The sequence below is a fragment of the Salvelinus alpinus genome, chromosome 8, assembly GCF_045679555.1.
Source record: "Salvelinus alpinus chromosome 8, SLU_Salpinus.1, whole genome shotgun sequence".
NCBI lineage: Eukaryota > Metazoa > Chordata > Actinopteri > Salmoniformes > Salmonidae > Salvelinus > Salvelinus alpinus.
Window position 1 is genome coordinate 51272396 of NC_092093.1, and position 23060 is coordinate 51295455.

Genomic DNA, 23060 nt, shown 5'->3' on the forward strand with positions numbered 1-23060 from the left:
CTTTATGTTTCATTCAGACAACATTTATGTTTCATTCAGACAACCTTTATGTTTCATTCAGACAACCTTTATGTTTCATTCAGACAACCTTTATGCTTCATTCAGACAACCTTTATGTTTCATTCAGACAACCTTTATGTTTCATTCAGTCAACCTTTATGCTTCATTCAGACAACCTTTATGTTTCATTCAGACAACATTTATGCTTCATTCAGACAACCTTTATGCTTCATTCAGACAACATTTATGTTTCATTCAGACAACCTTTATGCTTCATTCAGACAACCTTTATGCTTCATTCAGACAACATTTGTTTCATTCAGACAACCTTTATGCTTCATTCAGACAACCTTTATGCTTCATTCAGACAACCTTTATGCTTCATTCAGACAACCTTTATGTTTCATTCAGACAACCTTTGTTTCATTCAGACAACATTTATGTTTCATTCAGACAACCTTTATGCTTCATTCAGACAACCTTTATGCTTCATTCAGACAACCTTTATGCTTCATTCAGACAACCTTTATGCTTCATTCAGACAACCTTTATGCTTCATTCAGACAACCTTTATGTTTCATTCAGACAACCTTTATGCTTCATTCAGACAACATTTATGTTTCAGGACAAATCAATTTGTATACATAATTCAGTTTATAGCCACCGTGTATAAAAAATAAAACTAAACACAAAACAAAACAATCATGAAATGTAGCCTAGCCAGACATTCTAACAGCAATAAGCACCCTCTTTGGAAACCAAATTATTCATTTTTAAAGGCTTTTATTCTTCAGATACTTCTTAATGAATGAATGGATAAACGTGCCTGGTGATGTGTTGGTTCGGTGATGATTTGAATTCACAAATCGTGTTGTTGTTGTTGTTGTGGTCAGAGCACTGCGCTGCACTTGGCAGCCCGGGAGGGCCATGTAGCAGCGGTGAGACTGCTGCTGCAGAGAGGGGCGGAGATCAGCCTCAACAAGAACCACGCCTCCTTCTTCCACGAAGCACTGCAACATGGGAGGAAGGACGTGATTAATGCCATCATCGACAGCGACAGGTCAGTCCAGAAAACGAATACTTTATTGATCCAGTCGCCGGAAATTCTTCTGCTTTGTACCCGACCCCTTTAAAAAGACAGAGGTTGGAGCAGGGGGCAGCCACGGTGCAGTGAGCAGTGTTAGGGGACCAATGGGTTAGTCCAGTGGGCTTAGGGTTGCAAAATTCTGGTGATTTACCCAAAATTCCTAGGTTTTTCTAAAAAGATCAAATCCGAGATGGAAGTTTCCTGGAATTAATAGGGAATAAGAAGGAACTCTATAGTCTTCCAAACAGGATTTCTGGAAATCCTGCAGGTTTTGGGAATGTGACTGTAATTTTACAATTCTAGTCTAGTGGTCCTTAACCGTTCTCTGCCATGGGTTTCTCCTGGTCCAATCATAAGGAGAGGATCACAGACTTGGGATTTTATAACCCTAGTCTAGTGGTCCTTAACCTTTCTCTGCCAATGGGTTTCTCCTGGTCCAATCATAAGGAGAGGATCACAGACTTGGGCCCTTCCAGATAAAGACATGTTCATGTGTTTGTTGTTTGTGTTTTCTAGATGTAATCACATCCTGAGTATGTTCAAACGTGATGCTGGCTGTCGTTGTCCAGTGTTGGACCTGGTTGACTTGCTGCCAGAGTCTTGCAAGGTTTGCTTCAAATTTCTTGGTAAAATAGGGGTTAGTGAGGATACGTTCGAGCATCGACTTTTTTTTAAGTAGGTGAAGGAAGAAACATGTTGAGAAATGAGAGAAACATGTATCCTACTGTATTTGACAAAATAACATTTGATTTGATTTAATGGGTGTCCTGAGAACAAATATATTATATCCCCCATGTCATTACTGAAAACTAGAAGTTCTCAGTCAACTTAGTTGATTAAAAAAAAGGGGTTTGTGATAATATGCTTGTGCATTGACTGTTGCAAATACATAAACGTGGAGGAAAATCCCAAGTGACCATTAGCTTAACCAGGAGGTTAACCAGGTGATTTCACCTCATCTCCCTGTACCTGTTAAGTACCTTCTGGATCGCTGCATTCGAGAATCAGACGACGATACCAGAAGTCCTGACTACCATGTGAGTTCTACCATATACACTTAATACTAGGGATGCAAAATGACAGTTAACTTTTACACAAAAAAATCCAGAAATCTTTGTTGTTCCCTATTTCCCTGCGTATTCCCACTAGATTCCGGGAATCTTCCAGAATTTCATGGAAAACCTGAAGGATTTTGGGAAAGATACTGGAATTTTGTAAGAAATCTGAACATTTCTTACAATTTCAAATGTTGTTTTCTTTCTTTTTGTGTAGATCGACTACAATTTCCAGTGGCTTCAGGCTCCAATAGCGCTGACGAAGCATGCAAAGGTAGACAAAGGCTTGAAGATCCAGCCTCTGGCCACTCTGAATGTAAGAACTATACAAGAACAGTAGACTGTTTTTTACCTCCGTTTCTATTGTAGATTTAGTGTAAAAGCAAGCCTGTACCGTTCAGAACAGTGAGCTCCTGTTCTAACGAGAACGGGGGTTTCACCTCTCTGTAAAACAGCCCGGTGAAGGTCTATTGAGACAGAAACGTTGGTGTACAAAAGATCCTGTTGGAAGCATCAAGATCACCAGTGTGCTAGAGTTCAATTTTTTTATTATTATCCGATGCAATGATCCAAATACTCACCAACCTGTTATTCTCTCTCTCAGGCCATGGTGAAATACAACCGCATAGAGCTCCTCTCACACCCCGTCTGCAAGAAATACCTGGAAATGAAGTGGTCAGTATTTACAGTAATCTAGGACCCTATTCCGTATAGCAGGGGTTGGAACCGAAATTATTTCCCAATCGTTTCATTTTAAACAGATCCACCATTTGTTTGGAAGATCCTTTCCACTGTTCCGGCCAGCAAAATAAAGTTCTGATCCGGTTCGGGACCCCCCCCAAAAAAGTACTGGTTTATATCAGTCCTTTTTAACCTGTAAAATCATGTTGTTTAAAAAGAAAATGTGCTCATTAAACTACTTCACCAATCAGTGTGAATCAAGCAGGCATGGTAGTTGTTTACATGCGTGATGGACAGACACGTGTAGCCTATGGCGCAAGATGAGAGCGAGAGTGGATTGAGGGTGGAGGCTTGAAGCGCTGGGCATCTTGTTATGACATCATCTGAATTACAGTAGTCTACAGTAGTCTATGCTTCAGAGGGGGGCGGGGCTACAGTAGTCTACGCTTCAGAGGGGGGCGGGGCCACAGTAGTCTACGCTTCGGAGGGGCTACAGTAGTCTATGCTTCAGAGGGGGGAGGGGCTACAGTAGTCTATGCTTCAGAGGGGGGAGGGGCTACACTAGTCTACGCTTCAGAGGGGGGAGGGGCTACATTAGTCTACGCTTCGGAGGGGGGAGGGGCTACAGTAGTCTACGCTTCAGAGGGGAGGGGCTCACACACACTGGCAAAGATTTTTAGCTTGCAGGCAGACGCTGGCTTTGCATAGGTGCTTTGTTGCATTTTTTTCTGTGAGTATAAAAAATTGCCTGGAACATTTAACTTTATTTGTATTTAAACTTGATTTAAACAAATTCATATTCACAATGACGGCCTCCAAGAGGCAAAAGGCCTCCTGGGGGGACGAAGGCTGGGATTAAAACACATCACCGCAAAAGAGACACCACAACACTACATAAAGAGAGACCTAAGACAACAACACAGAATGGCAGCAAAACATGACAACACAGCATGGTAGAAACACAACACAACAAGGTAGCAGCACAAACACGGTACAAGCATTAAAGAATGTTATTGACCGGTTCAAATGCCTTTAAAAATAACATTTCTGTTCCAGAACAGTATGGATCACTTTCGTTTCAGGTTCCGTTTCTCTTCCTTGAATTTTGTTCCAGTTTTCGGTTCTGTTCCCTGAACCGGTTCCAACCCCTGCTAAACAGTACACTGATTTCGACCAGGGCCCATTAGGCTTTAATGATTCTTCTATTTCCTAACTCCAGGGTGGCCTACGGGAGCGCTGCTCACCTTCTGAACCTGTTTGTATACCTGCTGGGTCTGCTTCCTCTCACCCACCTCATAGTGAGCCTGAGACCCAGCCTGGAATACACCGACCCTGACAACACCACAGCTGTCACCATGGTGCCCATTTCCTTCAAAGAGGTACTGTACACTAATACTCGCTGCATGGCTGTCAAATGCCAGGTGCTGTGGGCTCGGCTGTAATGGTGTGTGTGTGTGTGTGTGTGTGTGTGTGTGTGTGTGTGTGTGTGTGTGTGTGTGTGTGTGTGTGTGTGTGTGTGTGTGTGTGTGTGTGTGTGTGTGTGTGTGTGTGTGTGTGTGTGTGTGTGTGTGTGTGTGTGTGTGTGTGTGTGTGTGTGTGTGTGTGTGTGTGTGCGCGCGTGTGTTAGGAGGAATTGTAATGAAAGGAGCAGATGCTTTTGTGTTTTAACAAACAAAAGAAAGCGAGTGCATGGGGGGAGACCTTGCCATAATGGATTGGCTAGTATCAATTTACTAGTGGGAATAAAATTGACATGATTCTCACAACGTGCCTTAGTACAGGTCTAGTGGTCAAACAGTTGAATGGAAGTGATATGGATTATGCATTCGCTAGTATACGCTACATAAACAACACACTGCTATAGACAAGGTTTCTCAAACTTAGTCCCGGGGACCCAAAGGGTCTCACATTTCGATGTTTGCCCTAGCACAACACACCTGATTCAAATAGCCTAATCACCTCATCAAGATTAGGGCAAAAAAACTAAACGTGCACCCATTGATGTAGCCAGGACCAAGTTTGGGAAATGCTGCTATAGAAAGACAGGTTCCCATTAGTCATGGTTGCAGGTTATTGAGTCGATTCATACATTACAACTGTCTCTAAGTAGTGCACTATATAGTGAATAGGGCGCCATTTGGGATGCAGTCAGGGTGATGTCATCACACATCACTCATTCCCCAGAAGGAGGAGGATACAGTCATGTGACCTTGTTGACCAGATCATTGGCTGGGTTCGAAATGGCACCCTGTTCACTATATGGGGCACTACTCTGGTCCGGCCCCGTACGTCTCTGGTCAGGCCCCGTACGTCTCTGGTCAGGCCCCGTACGTCTCTGGTCAGGCCCCGTACGTCTCTGGTCAGGCCCCGTACGTCTCTGGTCAGGCCTCGTACGTCTCTGGCCAGGTCCCGTACGTCTCTGGTCAGGCCCCGTACGTCTCTGGTCAGGCCCCGTACGTCTCTGGTCAGGCCCCGTACGTCTCTGGTCAGGCCCCGTACGTCTCTGGTCAGGCCCCGTACGTCTCTGGCCAGGTCCCGTACGTCTCTGGTCAGGCCCCGTACGTCTCTGGTCAGGCCCCGTACGTCTCTGGTCAGGCCCCGTACGTCTCTGGTCAGGCCCCGTACGTCTCTGGTCAGGCCCCGTACGTCTCTGGTCAGGCCCCGTACGCCTCTGGTCAGGCCCCGTACGCCTCTGGTCAGGCCCCGTACGCCTCTGGTCAGGCCCCGTACGCCTTTGGTCAGGCCCAGTACGTCTTTGGTCAGGCCCAGTACGTCTCTGGTCAGGCCCAGTACGTCTCTGGTCAGGCCCCGTACGTCTCTGGTCAGGCCCCGTACGTCTCTGGTCAGGCCCAGTACGTCTCTGGTCAGGCCCCGTACGTCTCTGGTCAGGCCCCGTACGTCTCTGGTCAGAACCCGTACGTCTCTGGTCAGAACCCATAGGTTTCTGGTCAGGGCTCACATGTCTTTGTAGGTCTGTAGGTTTCTGGTCAGACCCCGCAGGTTTCTGGTCAGGGCCCGCAGGTCTCTGGTCAGAACACATAGGTCTCTGGTCAGGGCTCGCATGTCTTTGTAGGTTTCTGGTCAGACCCCGTACGTCTCTGGTCAGACCCCGTACGTCTCTGGTCAGGCACCATAGGTCTCTGGTCAGGCACCGTAGGTCTCTGGTCAGGCACCGTAGGTTTCTGGTCAGGCCCCATAGGTCTCTGGTCTGGGCCCGTAGGTTTCTGGTCTGGGCCCATAGGTCTCTGGTCAGGCCCCATAGGTCTCTGGTCAGGCCCCATAGGTCTCTGGTCACTCCCCATAGGTCTCTGGTCAGGCACCGTAGGTCTCTGGTCAGGCACCGTAGGTTTCTGGTCAGGCACCGTAGGTTTCTGGTCAGGCACCGTAGGTTTCTGGTCAGGGCCCGTAGGTTTCTGGTCAGGGCCCGTAGGTTTCTGGTCAGGGCCCGTAGGTTTCTGGTCAGGGCCCATGGGGTTTCTGGTCAGGCCCCATAGGTCTCTGGTCAGGCCCCATAGGTCTCTGATTGAATGTATTGCACCATAAAGGGAATAGGGTGCCATTAAGGACACAGCAGGTGTGACTTTAGACAAGTTTTGTAATTTTCCACCTAAAATATTTGTGATAATTTTACATCATTATGTAAAAGCTGACTACCGCAGCAGCAGAGAGCTAGAGTTAGTTCATACGCATCGTCGCTGAAGCGCTATTACACACACGCAGCAATGTAATGTTGCCTGCAGTAGTTTGTACATCGTATTTGCTATTTCTAATTGCTACTAACCATCTTTTTGCATCTCTGTGTCTTTTACCGGCAAACGGTTACATTTGGGGCCTTCTCCCCTTGATTTCCTGTATTGGGGACCAAACACCAGCTTGCTCTTGCTACTGTCTCTTTTTGCACTTTGTATAACTAACTTTACATGCCGATAGGCTGAACTCTTAGCAACTTCTGAACCAGCTCCTTCTCCCACCAAATAAAACTGTGGCATCAAGCTCCATTTAAGGGCATATCGTGACCAGAGTTTACCCTACGAGGGCACACATGCTCAGTTGTGACCCATCTCCACTGCTGTGGCTGTCCGCTACGTAAAATAATCGCAAATGTTTTAGGTGGAAAAGTACTGTACACATATCCTGACACAAAACCGATAGTACTTTTTACAACAAAAAATTGATAATTTGCCCGTACGCTTTCGATAAAACAATTAATCTGTCCACAGTTTGCGGATTTGTGAATCAGGCATTCACTGACAACGGAGCAGAGCAGGGTTTGCATCCAATAACGTGTCACATGACCCGTTTTTTGCAGCTGTCTCAGTTCTGCAATCCAGGGAGAGAGAGGTGGGAGAGGGCAAACTCCACTGAACTAATTTCAATATATGGAATCACTTAGACGTTTTTTGTTTTTGTGTAAACTTCTCCTTTTAAATCTGACAACCTTTGACCTTTGCCCCACAGCACGGCTCCTTCCTGTCCAGCTGCATGGTGATGGTGCTGGTGATGAACATTTATTCCATGGGGAAGGAAGTGACGCAGATGTACCACCAGGTAGCCCTTCAGTAACGTCTCCGTCATAAAGACCCGTCGCTCGTGATGGATCACGGGGATCCTCTCATTTAAACGTGTTATCACAGTACAAATGTGCCAAAATATGAACTTTACAACTTTAACGATACAGTTTACTGGTGACTGGTGCCAGTTATTGCCTGTAACTTGCTAGTTGCTGGTGTAATTTGCTGGTGTAACTTGCTTTATTGGTGGTGTCAAAAGCGTTATAACGCTTTAATACAGAAACCGCTGGTTATACAGTGAAATATTGTCAGTTCTTCCATGTGTGATCAATTGGGCTAATACAAAAGCAAAAATATTTTCAGTAGGTTTCAAAATGTGGACTCACATTTAAAGTAAAGTTTGTTTGTTTTGCAATAAAGTCAATTGGAGGCTCATTCTAAAATGTAGAGTTTCAGACGTGTACCTGACATTCTCTTGTTTTCTCTCAATAGCGTTTGAATTACTTCAAGGATCCCATTAACTATCAGGACTGGACCGTGGCCATCTTCTCTCTTCTCTTTGTCATCCCTCTGTACTTCAACGTTGAGGGGTCTTGGTTCTGGCAGGCTGGGGCGATGGCAGTCTTTCAATCCTGGATTAGCTTCCTCTTCTATCTGCAAAGGTTTTAACTAACTGTCCAAAACAATGTAGCTGACTATCCTCGGTGTAGACTGACAATAAAATACAATTTTACTTAGGTTTTTTTGACTATTGTAAGTAGTGGACATATCAAATGTTATTAAAATCCTTCCTGTGTTTACTCTTGCCAGGTTTGAGCACTTTGGGATTTACGTGGTGATGTTTAACGAGATTGCGAAGACGTTGTGGAAAATCCTACTGCTCTTCTTCTTTCTGATGCTGGCTTTTGCCTTGGTCTTCCATGCCCTCATGCTCAATCAGGTGAGAAGAGACATCACAAACAGTGGTCCTCATTTTAAATGACACAACGTTTTTTTAAAGGTCAACTGCCCTTGGTAAACCAGCTTCTCCTTTTGAAAGCAGCCTTTGTGGCATCGATATGAGTCAGAAACAGTATTCTAGTGTTCAAAATTGACTACAGTGTGTAATAGGAAACATTTGGTCATGAAGTCAGTTGAGTCCAAAACTGAGTTTTGTAAGTGAGTTTTATCACAGCGTACTGGAGGATTGGGTAGGGATTACTTACACGGACACTTTTGCCAATGATGACCAATTGCCCAGAGAATAACACGTTGCCAAGTCTGCATAGGAGTGCAACGCACACACACATTTCCCTCTGCAAATAGGAGTGAAAATGGGCTTCCATAAACTTGGTGCAAACTTCCAATGCATTTCAACAATGTTGCTAGATGGCCACGAATGGATTACATCCGACACAGTCAGTTCCGGTGCCTGTCAACAGTCAAACCACTGGTGTTGGTGAGTATGTTAGCTAAGTAGATAGCTGGTACTAGCTAGCTAGCTAGTAGCTACCTTTGGTTATACAACGTTATTTGATCATGCTAACGAGCCAGACTAGCTTTGATACCACAGATGAAAGGAGAATGATAACTGTAGCTAGCTAAATACATCAAGCTAACATGTAATGTGATTTAGCATGTCAGAGGAAGATGTGTATAGCTCATGTTAGCTGTAGGCCATTGGCATTTAGGGTCAATACAGATCAAGGAACTTGGATACTATATAGATTGCAAGATAATTGTAGGATGTAGCCAGCTTGCATTCAATCATTTTTCAACTTGAACTGGCTAGCTAATGTTAGCTAGCTGTCTAACATTAGCTAGCTACTCAACTAATTTCAACTCAGACAAAGACATGATAACTTATCCGAATTTGTAAGTTCGGAGCTGGCTTTCTAGAAGCTAGGGTTCCGTCTGCCCAAAACATCATGCTTGTCAGCAAACATTCAGTAACGTACACACCTGGTTGCATAGTAATGGCGTCAGCGTCGCCAGTCTGAATTCATTCTGTAGTAACAAGTCCCTCTATTAGCACATAAATTACTTCCAGAACTAGAGAAAGTTCTTTTTCTGGCTATATATGTTTGAGTGATGATATTTTATTTAATTCACAGGCTACGTACAGAACCTGGTGGGGGCCCCTCCACCATATCAGGAGCTGCCCCAGCAGGCTGAGGCAGTAACCAGACACCAGCTTCAGAGTAATGGAGGACACGCTTTTGATCTGGTCAAGGGTCAACATACCACTGACCGATTCAAGACCAGAGCGAATCGAGTCAGAGTCAAGACCAATACCGGAGAGGGGGGTGAGACTGAGTCAAGACCGAGAGGGCGACGAGAGGTCCAAGTCAAGACCGAGACCAGAAAAATGCGAGTCCAATTCAAGACCATACAATAATTTTGTAAACCGGCACCATAATAAATGTTCAAAATGTCCATATTTCTGTGTCCATATTTCTGTGTCCAGTATTTCTGTGTCCAGTATTTCTGTGTCTAGTATTTCTGTGTCCAGTATTTCTGTGTCCATATTTCTGTGTCCATATAACATTTGGATACTTTAGACATTCAGAATGGTGAACAAAATGCATGCTGGGAAAATAGAGCCACTCTGCAAGTTGTCACTAACCCAAACACAGTGGGGAACAAGGAGGACCTTCTACACTTTCAGAGAAAGGCTAATGATTTATAAAATAATAGAATTAGAATGTTATTATTTTCAATTATGTTCTGATTTTATCTATTCAGTTTTTGTTAGAAAGGAAAAAGTTAACACTGAAGAGGAAAAAAAGATCCAATCAGGATTTTTCTTTGGTGGTCTCTGGGGAGATAAATCTAACTAGCTAAGTCAGCCATTGGCTAGGCCACCAGAAGCTTGATAGAAGACATTTGTCATTCAACTGTATTAGGGCAAAATGTTGGAGTGAGTGGAATCAACTAACGGGTCTCAACTACCACAACACTGCTAATAAGATCTTAGAAAAAAGGGTTCCAAAAGGCTTCTGTGTCGGTCCCCATAGGATAACCCTTTTTTGGTTCCATGTAGAACCCTTTTTGGTTCCAGGTAGAACTATTTTGGGTTCCATGTAGAACCCTCTGTGGAAAGGATTAAACCTGGAACAAAAAATGGTTCTACTTGGAACCAAAAGGGGTTATTCAAAGTTTTCCTATGGGGACAGCCGAATAATGCATTTTTGGTTGTAGATGTACCCTCTTAGAAAAAAAGGTGCTATCACAAGTGTTTATTAATATCATCCTTTCAGTGCTCATCAACTCTTCCTAGTTTTTCTACAGATGGAGGACAGAAGACATGCTTTTGAAATGGAAATGTTTGATACTGATGTCTGAACTGGGGGAGACAAATACAAGACACATATACATTTTTATTGTTGTTTGCTATTATTGAATCAAATGTTGAATTGTACGTTACATGGTGAAAAATACACATTAATTTCGTTGTATATCCCACCAGGGGCAAATCTGGTGTTTTTAAATAGAATTCAAGCTGTATTAGATCAAATCCAGACAGGAACTATTATTTTAGCAGGTGACCTAAATCTTACATTCGATAAGATTGACAGACATAAAAAGGCAAATTTAGGGATCCTCCAATGAGGATGAAAAATGTCATCTCTACAAATAATTGACAGGACACCTGGAGATTACTGTTCCCAACTACAAAACACCACTCCTTTTTTTCTCAAAGAATAAAAGCTTTTCAATAATTTATTATTTTTATTTCCTAAAATGCATTCAACAATTTACTGGTTAAAAAAATCATAATATAGTGATATCGTATTATTCTCTGGTATCATGTTTAATTACACCAGTAGAAAATAAACTTAGCGACAGAATTTGGAGAATGAACAGAGCGCATCTTCTAGACCCAAAATGTATTAAATGCGTTGTCACGTTCCTGACCTGTTGTCTGTTATTTTTGTATGTGTTTAGTTGGTCAGGGCGTGAGTTGGGGTGGGCATTCTATGTTTTGTGTTTCTATGTTTAGGGTTTGTAATTAGCCTTATATGGTTCTCAATCAGAGACAGGTGTTTGACGTTTCCTCTGATTGGGAACCATATAAAGGTAGGGTGTTCACACTGTTTGTTTGTGGGTGGTTGTCTTCCGTGTCTGTATGTATGTGCGTACCACACGGGACTGTAGCGAATTTGTTTGTAGTCTATACCTGTTCGTGCGTTCTTCGTGTTATTTGTAAGTTCTCTAGTTCAGGTCTGTCTTCGTTCGTTTTGTTATTTTGTATTATTCCAAGTGTTGTTTCGTCGTTTAATAAATTCCTTATGTTTTCTAAACCCGCTGCATGTTGGTCTGATCCCTACTCCTCCTCTTCGGACGAAGAGGAGGAGAACAAGCGTTACATGCGTAAACTAAAAAAATATAAACATTTACCATTACAAATGTATTGGGAAATTTGGTATAATTTGGGATGATTTTAAGGCGTACATTAGGTGAATAATATCATATTCTGCAAAAGTTAACTCAGATTTAGAAATGAAAATGTAAGAAATTCAAAGTAATTGCTATCTTAGAAAAATACCATAAAAAAAAAAGAACACAATTTCTGAACTTCAGGAGGAATACGATCTTTTACTTTTACTGCCAACAGCTACAGATGGAAAATAAACCTGGTAAATATCTCACAGATCTCACAAGACTAATATATGCTAAACCAGTAATAATTTGAATAGATTAAAGATACAAAAGCGGTAATTAGAAACAACACAATTAATGAACATTTTAAAAGCTTGTATGGAAATGTAAATAAATCAGAATTAAACAGCAGTTGGACTGATCCTCTATCCTTCTTAGACTCAAATCTGAATCAATTATCAGGAGACAAAAGATTATCACAAAAAAAATCAGATCGGTCAAGAATAAGTATTAGATACTGTTAAAACATTCATAAATGACAACACACGTCACTCAATTCAGTACTTCCTAGTTCCATGTATCAAACAGTTATTTCAGTTATATTAAACCAGGAAAATCTGGAGAGTCCCCTGCTGATTATAGACCCATAAATTCAATAAATTGTGACAATAAAATCAACCTCAAAGCTTATAAGCAGTAGAATGACAAAAGTCTTACCAGACTTGATACATGTCCATCGAACTGGGTTTATGAAAAATAGACACTTACAAACAAATACAAGAACATGTTTCAATTTAATACAATAGGCAAACAAATAGATAGATAGGCTTTCGACCGTCTTGAATTAACTTTTCTATTGAAAACTGAGGAAGCTTTCAACTTTCCAGCTGAAATAATAAATGTTAGAAAAATATATTGTATAAATGTCCTAAACCTGAAAGATACATAAATAATACATTATCTGATGAAACTGCTTTAGAAAGGGGGCACAAGACAGGGATGTCCCCTCTACCCCATTCTATTTCCCTGGCAATTGTACCGCTTGTAGAAAGAATTAGACAGGATCCAAACATAACAGGCATCAGTATTTGTAAACAAGAATCTAAACTAAATTTATTTGCAGATTATCTCCTGATATACCTGACCAATATTGAAAACTCAATGCCCGCTTTGCTAAAAATATTTTCAGAATACTAAAAAATCTCAAAATGTTAAATTAATGTGGGAAAAAATGAAATAATGGCAATAGGAAAAAGAAAAAGAATAACTCAAGGTCTACAGCAATCCGTTAAGTGGACCACAACAAATATTAAATACTTAGAATGCTTGAAAGTGACAACAAATATATTAAGATAATTAAATTGAGTAATCGTCCCATAAATCTTACAGGTAGAATAAATCTCTTTAGAATGGCATGGCTGACAAAGTTTTTGTATTTATTTTAGGTAATACTAATTACTGCATCGAAGACATTCTTTAAACAAGTATACTCGATCATAATAGACTCTATATGGGCAAATAAAACTCATAGAATAAAAAGGAAAGTTTAACATCTTCCTAAGTCTGAGGGTGGTTTTAACCTTCCAAACTTGGAATTGTATCAACTCGCTACCCAAGGCTTTCACTTGGAACATATCGTTAAATGCACTACAAATAGGTACATATTGAAGGTGTGCATGCTCATCCGCAGAATATTTTTGTGTCTATTTTCAAAAGATAAACATTATCAACATTAACAAATAAATAGTTAAGAGCAATAGAACACTACAACAATAGAACACTACAACAATAGAACACTACAACAATAGAACACTACAACAATAGAACACTACAACAATAGAACACTACACCAATAGAACACTACACCAATAGAACACTACACCAATAGAACACTACAACAATAGAACCCCAAAACAATAGAACACCACAACAATATATAGAACACTATAACAATAGAACACTATAACAATAGAACACTATAACAATAGAACACTATAACAATATGGAAGATAATGAAATATATTCTACAAGAACCAATATCACTCCCTTAAAACACAACCTTACGGAACAATCCTTAGATAGCTTTTCAGAATTCACTGATAAATTGGTCCACATGGAAAACTAAAGGCATAGAAACAGTAAATGACTTGGTAACAGGAAATGCATTTATTTCCCCAGGACAGAATGAACAGTATTTTCGGACTGACAAGTGTAGATCGTTTCAAATACAACTTAATAGTTACATATTAAAGAATTTAAATTTGAAATATATTGGACATCATAGCAACCTTGAGGGAATCATATGATAGGGAAGATATACAAAATCTTGCAGAGAGCAAACCCAGCTAGCAATTAGTACTCGGCCCAGATCCGTCCCTCTTCCGGGAGGCTGGAACTGATTCAATCGGCCCGGAAAAAGCTGTCGGACTTAGCCCGGAATCAAAATGAATGACTGCCCGGATTCGGCCCAAGTACATTGGTTCGTTTCGTCTACCGGAATTCAGCCCGACTTTGTCGGCATCTTACCAGAATCCCCCCAGATGCGGCCCGATGCAAATGTAATTACATGTTCACAAAATGACACGATTTAGTACAAATTATACTCATCCACAAAAAACTTTTGTGTTCCAGGAAACACCCTACACTTGCGATCGTTACAGCGCCTGGCCCGCCACAGGAGTCGCTACAGTGCGATGGGACAAGGACATCTGTCACGATCGTTGGAAGCACTGGAAGCATACTCGGACCAACGTGCAGCGTGATCTGGGTTCCACATCTTTATTTAGTGAAACTTAAGCCAAACAATAAATCAAATAAACAAACAACTAAACGTGACTACGTGGTGCACATGCACAAACACAAAATAATATCCCACAAACACAGGTGGGAAAAACAGCTACTTAAATATGATCCCCAATTAGAGACAACGATTACCAGCTGCCTCTAACTGGGAATCATACAAATCACCAACATAGAAATAATAACCTAGAACCCCACATAGAAATAATAAACTAGAATACCCCCAGTCACGTGACAACATCCCAGCCAGCCAAACCCTCCCCTAAATCGGACGACGCTGCGCCACTCAGGAGGCTCCATCCACAAAGTTTAAAGCTTAATTGCTTAATTTCCTTGCACAAAGTATCAAAATAAAAAAATACTACTTAAAAAGGACTCTTAAAGAATATCATTTAAATGTTGTATTTTTTTTATCACAGAAACAATGAAAAAATATGGAAAATTAAATGTTAATTATATAAAGCGGCCCGTGTAATCATCTGCCAGATAGTAGCCCCAATCACCCCGAGCCCCAAGTAGTACATTTGGGCCAGACAACTCACACCGGAATCAGCCCGAGCCCCAAGTAATACATTTGGGCCAGACAACTCACACCGGAATCGGCCCGAGCCCCAAGTAAAACATTTGGGCCAGATAACTCACACCGGAATCGGCCCGAGTCCCAAGTAATACATTTGGGCCAGATAACTCACACCGGAATCGTCCCGATCCCCAAGTAATATATTTGGGCCAGATAACTCACACCGGAATCGGCCCGAGCTCAATCCCCGCATCCTAGCCGTAAGTAATACTGCCGGAGGCGGCCCCGACTCTCAGACGAGTGCCCCGACTCTCAGCCGAGTGCCCCGACTCTCAGCCGAGTGCCCCGACTCTCAGACGAGTGCCCCGACTCTCAGACGAGTGCCCCGACTCTCAGACGAGTGCCCCGACTCTCAGCCGAGTGCCCCGACTCTCAGCCGAGTGCCCCGACTCTCAGACGAGTGCCCCGACTCTCAGACGAGTGCCCCGACTCTCAGACGAGTGCCCCGACTCTCAGACGAGTGCCCCGACTCTCAGCCGAGTGCCCCGACTCTCAGCCGAGTGCCCCGACTCTCAGACGAGTGCCCCGACTCTCAGACGAGTGCCCCGACTCTCAGACAGAAATCGGTCCAGATCCACTGTGCTAGCTGGGTGTCCAACTGCCAATCTCTTAAAAATATATAAACTATTGGAACCAAGACTTAAAAAGAACTGATGTTGGCACAAGATGGAGGGAACATTGGAGCATAATTAAAGCAAAATACAGTTAACTAAAATGTTCACTTAATCCAGTATAAACTAATGTATAGAATGTATTATACAAGAGAAGAAATTCAGAATTTCCACAGCACAACAGCAGAGTCATGTCTTAATAAGTGTAAACCTAATAATGACTTACTAATCCATGCTTTCTGGGAATGCTATAAAGTTGTGGGCAGAGCTAGGAAGTTGGCTGTCAGAAGTATTACAATGTAAATTTACTTTTAATCCGTCTGCTGGACAATTCACTTCTCATCACTCATCTTGAGAAAATGTATACTATGAACTAGGAAATCAATCAAATCAGCCATCATTAACACAATGGAAAAATACAATGATTAATTATTGAAATATTGAAATAGCATGGGTGACCGAGAAAAACAAATTGGTACAATTTAAGGCCAAGTGGCAAACAATAATACAGCCACTAGGGATGGAGGTGTGAGTAGGGTCTGGACAGATGAGATGTAGTCATTGTTCAGGGTTAATTAATGCACTAGGGATGGAGGTGTGAGTATGTGGGTCTGGACAGATGAGATGTAGTCATTGTTTAGGGTTAATTAATGCACTAGGGATGGGGGTGTGAGCATGTGGGTCTGGACAGATGAGATTTAGTCATTGTTCAGGGTTAATTAATGCACTAGGGATGGGGGTGTGAGCATGTGGGTCTGGACAGATGAGATTTAGTCATTGTTCAGGGTTAATTAATGCACTAGGGATGGAGGTGTGAGTATGTGGGTCTGTACAGATGAGATGTAGTCATTGTTTAGGGTTAATGCACTAGGGATGGGGTGTGAGCATGCGGGTCTGAGATGTCGTCATTGTTTGTGTGTGTCTGTAAGTTGTTATTTGTATGTATAAGTTTGTATGTGGAGTAAAAAAAAAGAAAATGGAAAAAAATATTGAAAAATATTGAATTGTACTATCAATAGGGGGGTGGGAGTTGCACAGCGTACAGGAGGGACGACGGGCATGTTTGGCAAGATAGCCCCACTACCACCAGACAAAATGTTGATAGGTACAGTATCTGTATCGACTGTGAATGACAATAGAAGATGAAAGACAAGTGTAATATTTGCCCGTTGTTATAGTAGCAGAACACCGCTTCTGCAGTATGATGTGAAAGATGGTTCATTCTACATGGAACTGTTACACTGGATAGTTATCAAAACACTTTGTTTGGATTATAAAGTAGAAAGGTTATTTTCTCCAAACGATTTGAGGAAGTGCTCACAAGCGGCTATTATGTGTTGAGCAGTTAATTAACAAAGAAATAGGTTCTCCTATATGCTTAACTGAGAGTTGTTTATGTAACTTTAGTTTAACAAACGTTTGGCTATATGTTTTGATGTTTAATACATTGTAAGGCTGAATGATGAGACTTGAAAACAGTTGCTTGAAAGGCATGAGCTCTGCTTTGTTTTTTGCGCAGGCTGAACACACTTCATCAGTCTCTCATTCACAATTTGACAGAATTTTACGGCGGCATCCCATTTGTGTGGCCATAATGCACCCTAAAAAAATCCATGCCTTTTGTGGCCGTTGTGCCCTTTGCCCGGAGTGCTGTGTTATCATAGCCAGCTGCAGCTATCACCAAGCTATGCTAGCTGCTGTCAGCTTGGCTAAACACAAGGTACAGGCTTTAGCCTACACATAGAACTGACCATCTTGAGATGGCAGGTCAGTCAGGAGGGGAGAAGTCCTCAGGTTCAAAACTTCATTCTCTCCATAGAAAAGCTAGTTTAGTTTACCTCGCTGTACCCCCACATCAAACCACACCCCCAAGACAACTCTTGTTTGCCTTCAGTCATGGCCGCTAGCATTTCTTAATGAGCATTGATGAAAAACAAGGCCTAATCAGGAAGTGCAGATGCCCTTTAAGGTCTAATGACACCTTCATAAACCTTTCATAATGCCTACATAGGTAATTTGTCATTTCATCAAATCAATGAAGATATCTGAGATGGAACTAAGATCTGCTTATGTTTTAAGTCCTTTGCCATGTTCCATGTCATCCCATTTCTCTTTCTCCATTTTGTTGTTTCAGAAAGAGTTTGAGCGACTGGACCTGTCTGGGGTCCAGATCTTTGTGATGATGGTTGGAGAACTGAATTACCAAAGCAACATTCTGGACATATACCTAGACAACAAACTTCCATTTCCCTTCCTCACTTTCTATATGTTTGTGATGTTTGTCATCCTCATGCCGATCCTGCTGATGAACATGATGGTAAGCCTCTCCATGATCTAAAGCGTGTCAAACTCATTCACTGGAGGGACGACTCTCTGAGGGTTTTCACGCATCCCTTGTACATGATTGGAACTCCCCTCACCTGGTTGTCTAGGTCTTAATTAGACACAAATTGAAAGAAAATAATAAAAACCAGCACACACACTCCATAGAATGACCTTGACACCCCTGGTCCATCTCAACTGTCCAAAATGGCTTCCTCTCCTTGTCTCCTTTCCTTAGATCTGTGTTGATGAATGGAAGGAGATGAGGCGAGAAAGCTACTTCAGATTATTGAAATGCAGCCCCAGATTTCACAGGAAAGATGGTTCTTATTTGAGTGTGTTTGTCACGCCCTGATCTGTTTTACCTGTCCTTGTCATTGTCTCCACCCCCCCTCCAGGTGTCACCCATCTTCCCCATTATCCCCACCAGTGGTTTTTCCCCTGCGCCTGTCTTGCCTATTGTTCCTGGTTTTCCCAGTTTTGACCATTCCTGCCTACCTGCCGTCCTGTACCTTTGCACCACTACTCTGGATGATCGACCCCTGCCTGCCTTGACCTGTCATTTGCCTGACTCTGTTGCTGTAATAAACATTGTGTCACGCCCTGATCTGTTCCACCTGTTCCTGTGATTGTCTCCACCCCCTCCAGGTGTCGCTTATTTCCCCCAGTGTATTTATCCCTGTGTTTCCTGGCTCTCTGTGCCAGTTCGTCTTGTATGTTTCCAAGTCAACCAGAATTTTTCCAGTTCCCCTGCTTTTTGCATTTTGCCTTTTTCTAGTCCTTCCGGTTTTGACCCTTGCCTGTTTCTGGACTTTGTACCCACCTGCCTGACCATTCTGCCTGCCTTGACCACGAGCCTGTCTGCCACCCTGTACCTCCTGGACTCTGATCTGGTTTTGACCTGTTGCCTGTCCACCACCATTCTCTTGCCTACTCCTTTTGGATTACTAAACATTGTAAGACTCCAACCATCTGCCTCCTGTGTCTACATCTGGGTCTCGCATTGTGTCATGATACAGTGTTACTTCGACACAGTCTGCAATTGGATCTTACCTTCAAACCTGATAGTGTTGTAGGCAGGTTTATTGGGATGTGTCTTGGGATGCTATTTCCGCTAGATGGGCCAGCTGCAAAGTCAAAATTGGCTATATTGTAAAAATGTAAACTTTTTTTTTTTTTTAAATAGCTTTTTGTTATTAATTAAAGATTAAGGTTAGGCATAGGGTTTGCAGTGTGGTTGAAGTTAAGGTTTGTATGACTTTGTGGCTGTGCTAGCTAGTGACCACTCTGCACAGCTGCCTCCACAACAACAGGCATGACTAAACTCTAACCTACGTGCTGTAGATTGGTTTGGCGGTCGGAGACATCGCTGAGGTAAAGAGAACCGCAGCTCTGAAGAGAATAGCCATGCAGGTGTGTAGCTGACACTAAGTCCCTTTAAGATCACATTACAGACACAAAACATCTAATGGATTCTTGTTCAGTGTGTTGCTTCTTTCCTCAAAGTCCTCAATTTACAAAATTACTTTAGATGTTCTTCACTGAAGTGTATTGTAAAGTTGTTCTGATGGGGTCAATATCACTTCCTCATCATACTGTACCTTCTCACCTAATCATAGACATACAACTATTCCTGAAACCTTTCTTAAAGTCCTCAATATAACAAAATGCCATACTTTCTGATTTTGTTGACTGAAGGCATTACTTTTGTTGACTGAAGGTGTTGATTTTGTTGACTGAAGGTGTTGATTTTGTTGACTGAAGGTGTTGATTTTGTTGACTGAAGGTGTTGATTTTGTTGACTGAGGGCTTTACTTTTGTTGACTGAAGGCATTCGTTTTGTTGACTGAAGGTGTTGATTTTGTTGACTGAAGGTGTTGATTTTGTTGACTGAAGGTGTTGATTTTGTTGACTGAAGGTGTTGAATTTGTTGACTGAAGGCCTTCATTTTGTTGACTGAAGGCGTTCATTTTGTTGACTGAGGGCGTTCATTTTGTTGACTGAGGGCGTTCATTTTGTTGACTGAGGGCGTTCATTTTGTTGACTGAGGGCGTTCATTTTGTTGACTGAGGGCGTTCATTTTGTTGACTGAGGGCGTTCATTTTGTTGACTGAGGGCGTTCATTTTGTTGACTGAGGGCGTTCATTTTGTTGACTGAGGGCGTTCATTTTGTTGACTGAGGGCGTTCATTTTGTTGACTGAGGGCGTTCACTTTGTTGACTGAGGGCGTTCACTTTGTTGACTGAGGGCGTTGATTTTGTTGACTGAGGGTGTTGATTTTGTTGACTGAGGGTGTTGATTTTGTTGACTGAGGGTGTTGATTTTGTTGACTGAGGGTGTTGATTTTGTTGACTGAGGATGTTGATTTTGTTGACTGAGGATGTTGATTTTGTTGACTGAGGATGTTGATTTTGTTGACTGAGGATGTTGATTTTGTTGACTGAGGATGTTGATTTTGTTGACTGAGGATGTTGATTTTGTTGACTGAGGATGTTCATTGTGTTGACTGAAGGTGTTTATTGTGTTAACTGAGGATGTTTATTGTGTTGACTGAGGATGTTCATTGTGTTGACTGAGGGCTTTACTTTTGTTGACTGAAGGCATTCGTTTTGTTGACTGAGGGCGTTGATTTTGTTGACTGAAGGTGTTGATTTTGTTGACTGAAGGTGTTGAATTTGTTGACTGAAGGCCTTCATTTTGTTGACTGAAGGCGTTCATTTTGTTGACTGAGGGCGTTCATTTTGTTGACTGAGGGCGTTCATTTTGTTGACTGAGGGCGTTCATTTTGTTGACTGAGGGCGTTCATTTTGTTGACTGAGGGCGTTCATTTTGTTGACTGAGGGCGTTCATTTTGTTGACTGAGGGCGTTCACTTTGTTGACTGAGGGCGTTCACTTTGTTGACTGAGGGCGTTCACTTTGTTGACTGAGGGCGTTCATTTTGTTGACTGAGGGCGTTCATTTTGTTGACTGAGGGCGTTCATTTTGTTGACTGAGGGCGTTCATTTTGTTGACTGAGGGCGTTCATTTTTTTGACTGAGGGCGTTCATTTTGTTGACTGAGGGCGTTCATTTTGTTGACTGAGGGCGTTCATTTTGTTGACTGAGGGCGTTCATTTTGTTGACTGAGGGCGTTCATTTTGTTGACTGAGGGCGTTCATTTTGTTGACTGAGGGCGTTCATTTTGTTGACTGAGGGCGTTCATTTTGTTGACTGAGGGCGTTCATTTTGTTGACTGAGGGCGTTCATTTTGTTGACTGAGGGCGTTCATTTTGTTGACTGAGGGCGTTCATTTTGTTGACTGAGGGCGTTCATTTTGTTGACTGAGGGCGTTCATTTTGTTGACTGAGGGCGTTCATTTTGTTGACTGAGGGCGTTCATTTTGTTGACTGAGGGCGTTCATTTTGTTGACTGAGGGCGTTCATTTTGTTGACTGAGGGCGTTCATTTTGTTGACTGAGGGCGTTCATTTTGTTGACTGAGGGCGTTCATTTTGTTGACTGAGGGCGTTCATTTTGTTGACTGAGGGCGTTCATTTTGTTGACTGAGGGCGTTCATTTTGTTGACTGAGGGCGTTCATTTTGTTGACTGAGGGCGTTCATTTTGTTGACTGAGGGCGTTCATTTTGTTGACTGAGGGCGTTCATTTTGTTGACTGAGGGCGTTCATTTTGTTGACTGAGGGCGTTCATTTTGTTGACTGAGGGCGTTCATTTTGTTGACTGAGGGCGTTCATTTTGTTGACTGAGGGCGTTCATTTTGTTGACTGAGGGCGTTCATTTTGTTGACTGAGGGCGTTCATTTTGTTGACTGAGGGCGTTCATTTTGTTGACTGAGGGCGTTCGTTTTGTTGACTGAGGGCGTTCATTTTGTTGACTGAGGGCGTTCATTTTGTTGACTGAGGGCGTTCATTTTGTTGACTGAGGGCGTTCATTTTGTTGACTGAGGGCGTTCATTTTGTTGACTGAGGGCGTTCATTTTGTTGACTGAGGGCGTTCATTTTGTTGACTGAAGGTGTTTATTGTGTTGACTGAGGATGTTGATTGTGTTGACTGAAGGTGTTCATTGTGTTGACTGAGGATGTTCATTGTGTTGACTGAGGATGTTCATTGTGTTGACTGAGGATGTTCATTGTGTTGACTGAGGATGTTCATTGTGTTGACTGAGGATGTTTATTGTGTTGACTGAGGATGTTTATTGTGTTGACTGAGGAAGTTCATTGTGTTGACTGAGGAAGTTCATTGTGTTGACTGAGGAAGTTCATTGTGTTGACTGAGGAAGTTCATTGTGTTGACTGAGGAAGTTCATTGTGTTGACTGAGGAAGTTCATTGTGTTGACTGAGGATGTTCATTGTGTTGACTGAGGATGTTCATTGTGTTGACTGAGGATGTTCATTGTGTTGACTGAGGATGTTGATTTTGTTGACTGAAGGCGTTCGTTTTGTTGACTGAATGTGTTCGTTTTGTTGACTGAGGGCGTTCGTTTTGTTGACTGAGGGCGTTCGTTTTGTTGACTGAGGGCGTTCGTTTTGTTGACTGAGGGCGTTCGTTTTGTTGACTGAGGGCGTTCGTTTTGTTGACTGAGGGCGTTCGTTTTGTTGACTGAGGGCGTTCGTTTTGTTGACTGAGGGCGTTCGTTTTGTTGACTGAGGGCGTTCGTTTTGTTGACTGAGGGCGTTCGTTTTGTTGACTGAGGGCGTTCGTTTTGTTGACTGAGGGCGTTCGTTTTGTTGACTGAGGGCGTTCGTTTTGTTGACTGAGGGCGTTCGTTTTGTTGACTGAGGGCGTTCGTTTTGTTGACTGAGGGCGTTCGTTTTGTTGACTGAGGGCGTTCGTTTTGTTGACTGAGGGCGTTCGTTTTGTTGACTGAGGGCGTTCGTTTTGTTGACTGAGGGCGTTCGTTTTGTTGACTGAGGGCGTTCGTTTTGTTGACTGAGGGCGTTGGTTTTGTTGACTGAAGGCGTTGGTTTTGTTGACTGAGGGCGTTGATTTTGTTGACTGAGGGCGTTCATTTTGTTGACTGAGGGCGTTCATTTTGTTGACTGAGGGCGTTCATTT

At 42.5% G+C, this 23060-nt stretch overlaps 1 protein-coding gene across 3 annotated transcripts in view; it reads left to right on the forward strand.

Moving 5' to 3' along the window:
• The window catches only part of trpa1b (transient receptor potential cation channel, subfamily A, member 1b), a 91649-nt gene that overhangs the window by 61794 nt on the left and 6795 nt on the right, over positions 1 to 23060 (forward strand). Inside the window, exons 15-26 of one of the 3 annotated variants that reach the window (XR_011676517.1) lie at positions 894 to 1060; positions 1604 to 1694; positions 2065 to 2124; positions 2360 to 2458; positions 2747 to 2817; positions 4043 to 4202; positions 7282 to 7371; positions 7827 to 7996; positions 8145 to 8274; positions 17821 to 18003; positions 18407 to 18964; positions 19353 to 19421. Coding sequence is in view for 2 of the 3 variants with exons in the window: in XM_071414114.1 (XP_071270215.1) it covers positions 894 to 1060; positions 1604 to 1694; positions 2065 to 2124; positions 2360 to 2458; positions 2747 to 2817; positions 4043 to 4202; positions 7282 to 7371; positions 7827 to 7996; positions 8145 to 8274; positions 17821 to 18003; positions 18247 to 18363 (1338 nt within the window). In the remaining variant the exon portion in view is untranslated. The other 2 variants (XM_071414113.1, XM_071414114.1) reach the window with 2 other exon arrangements.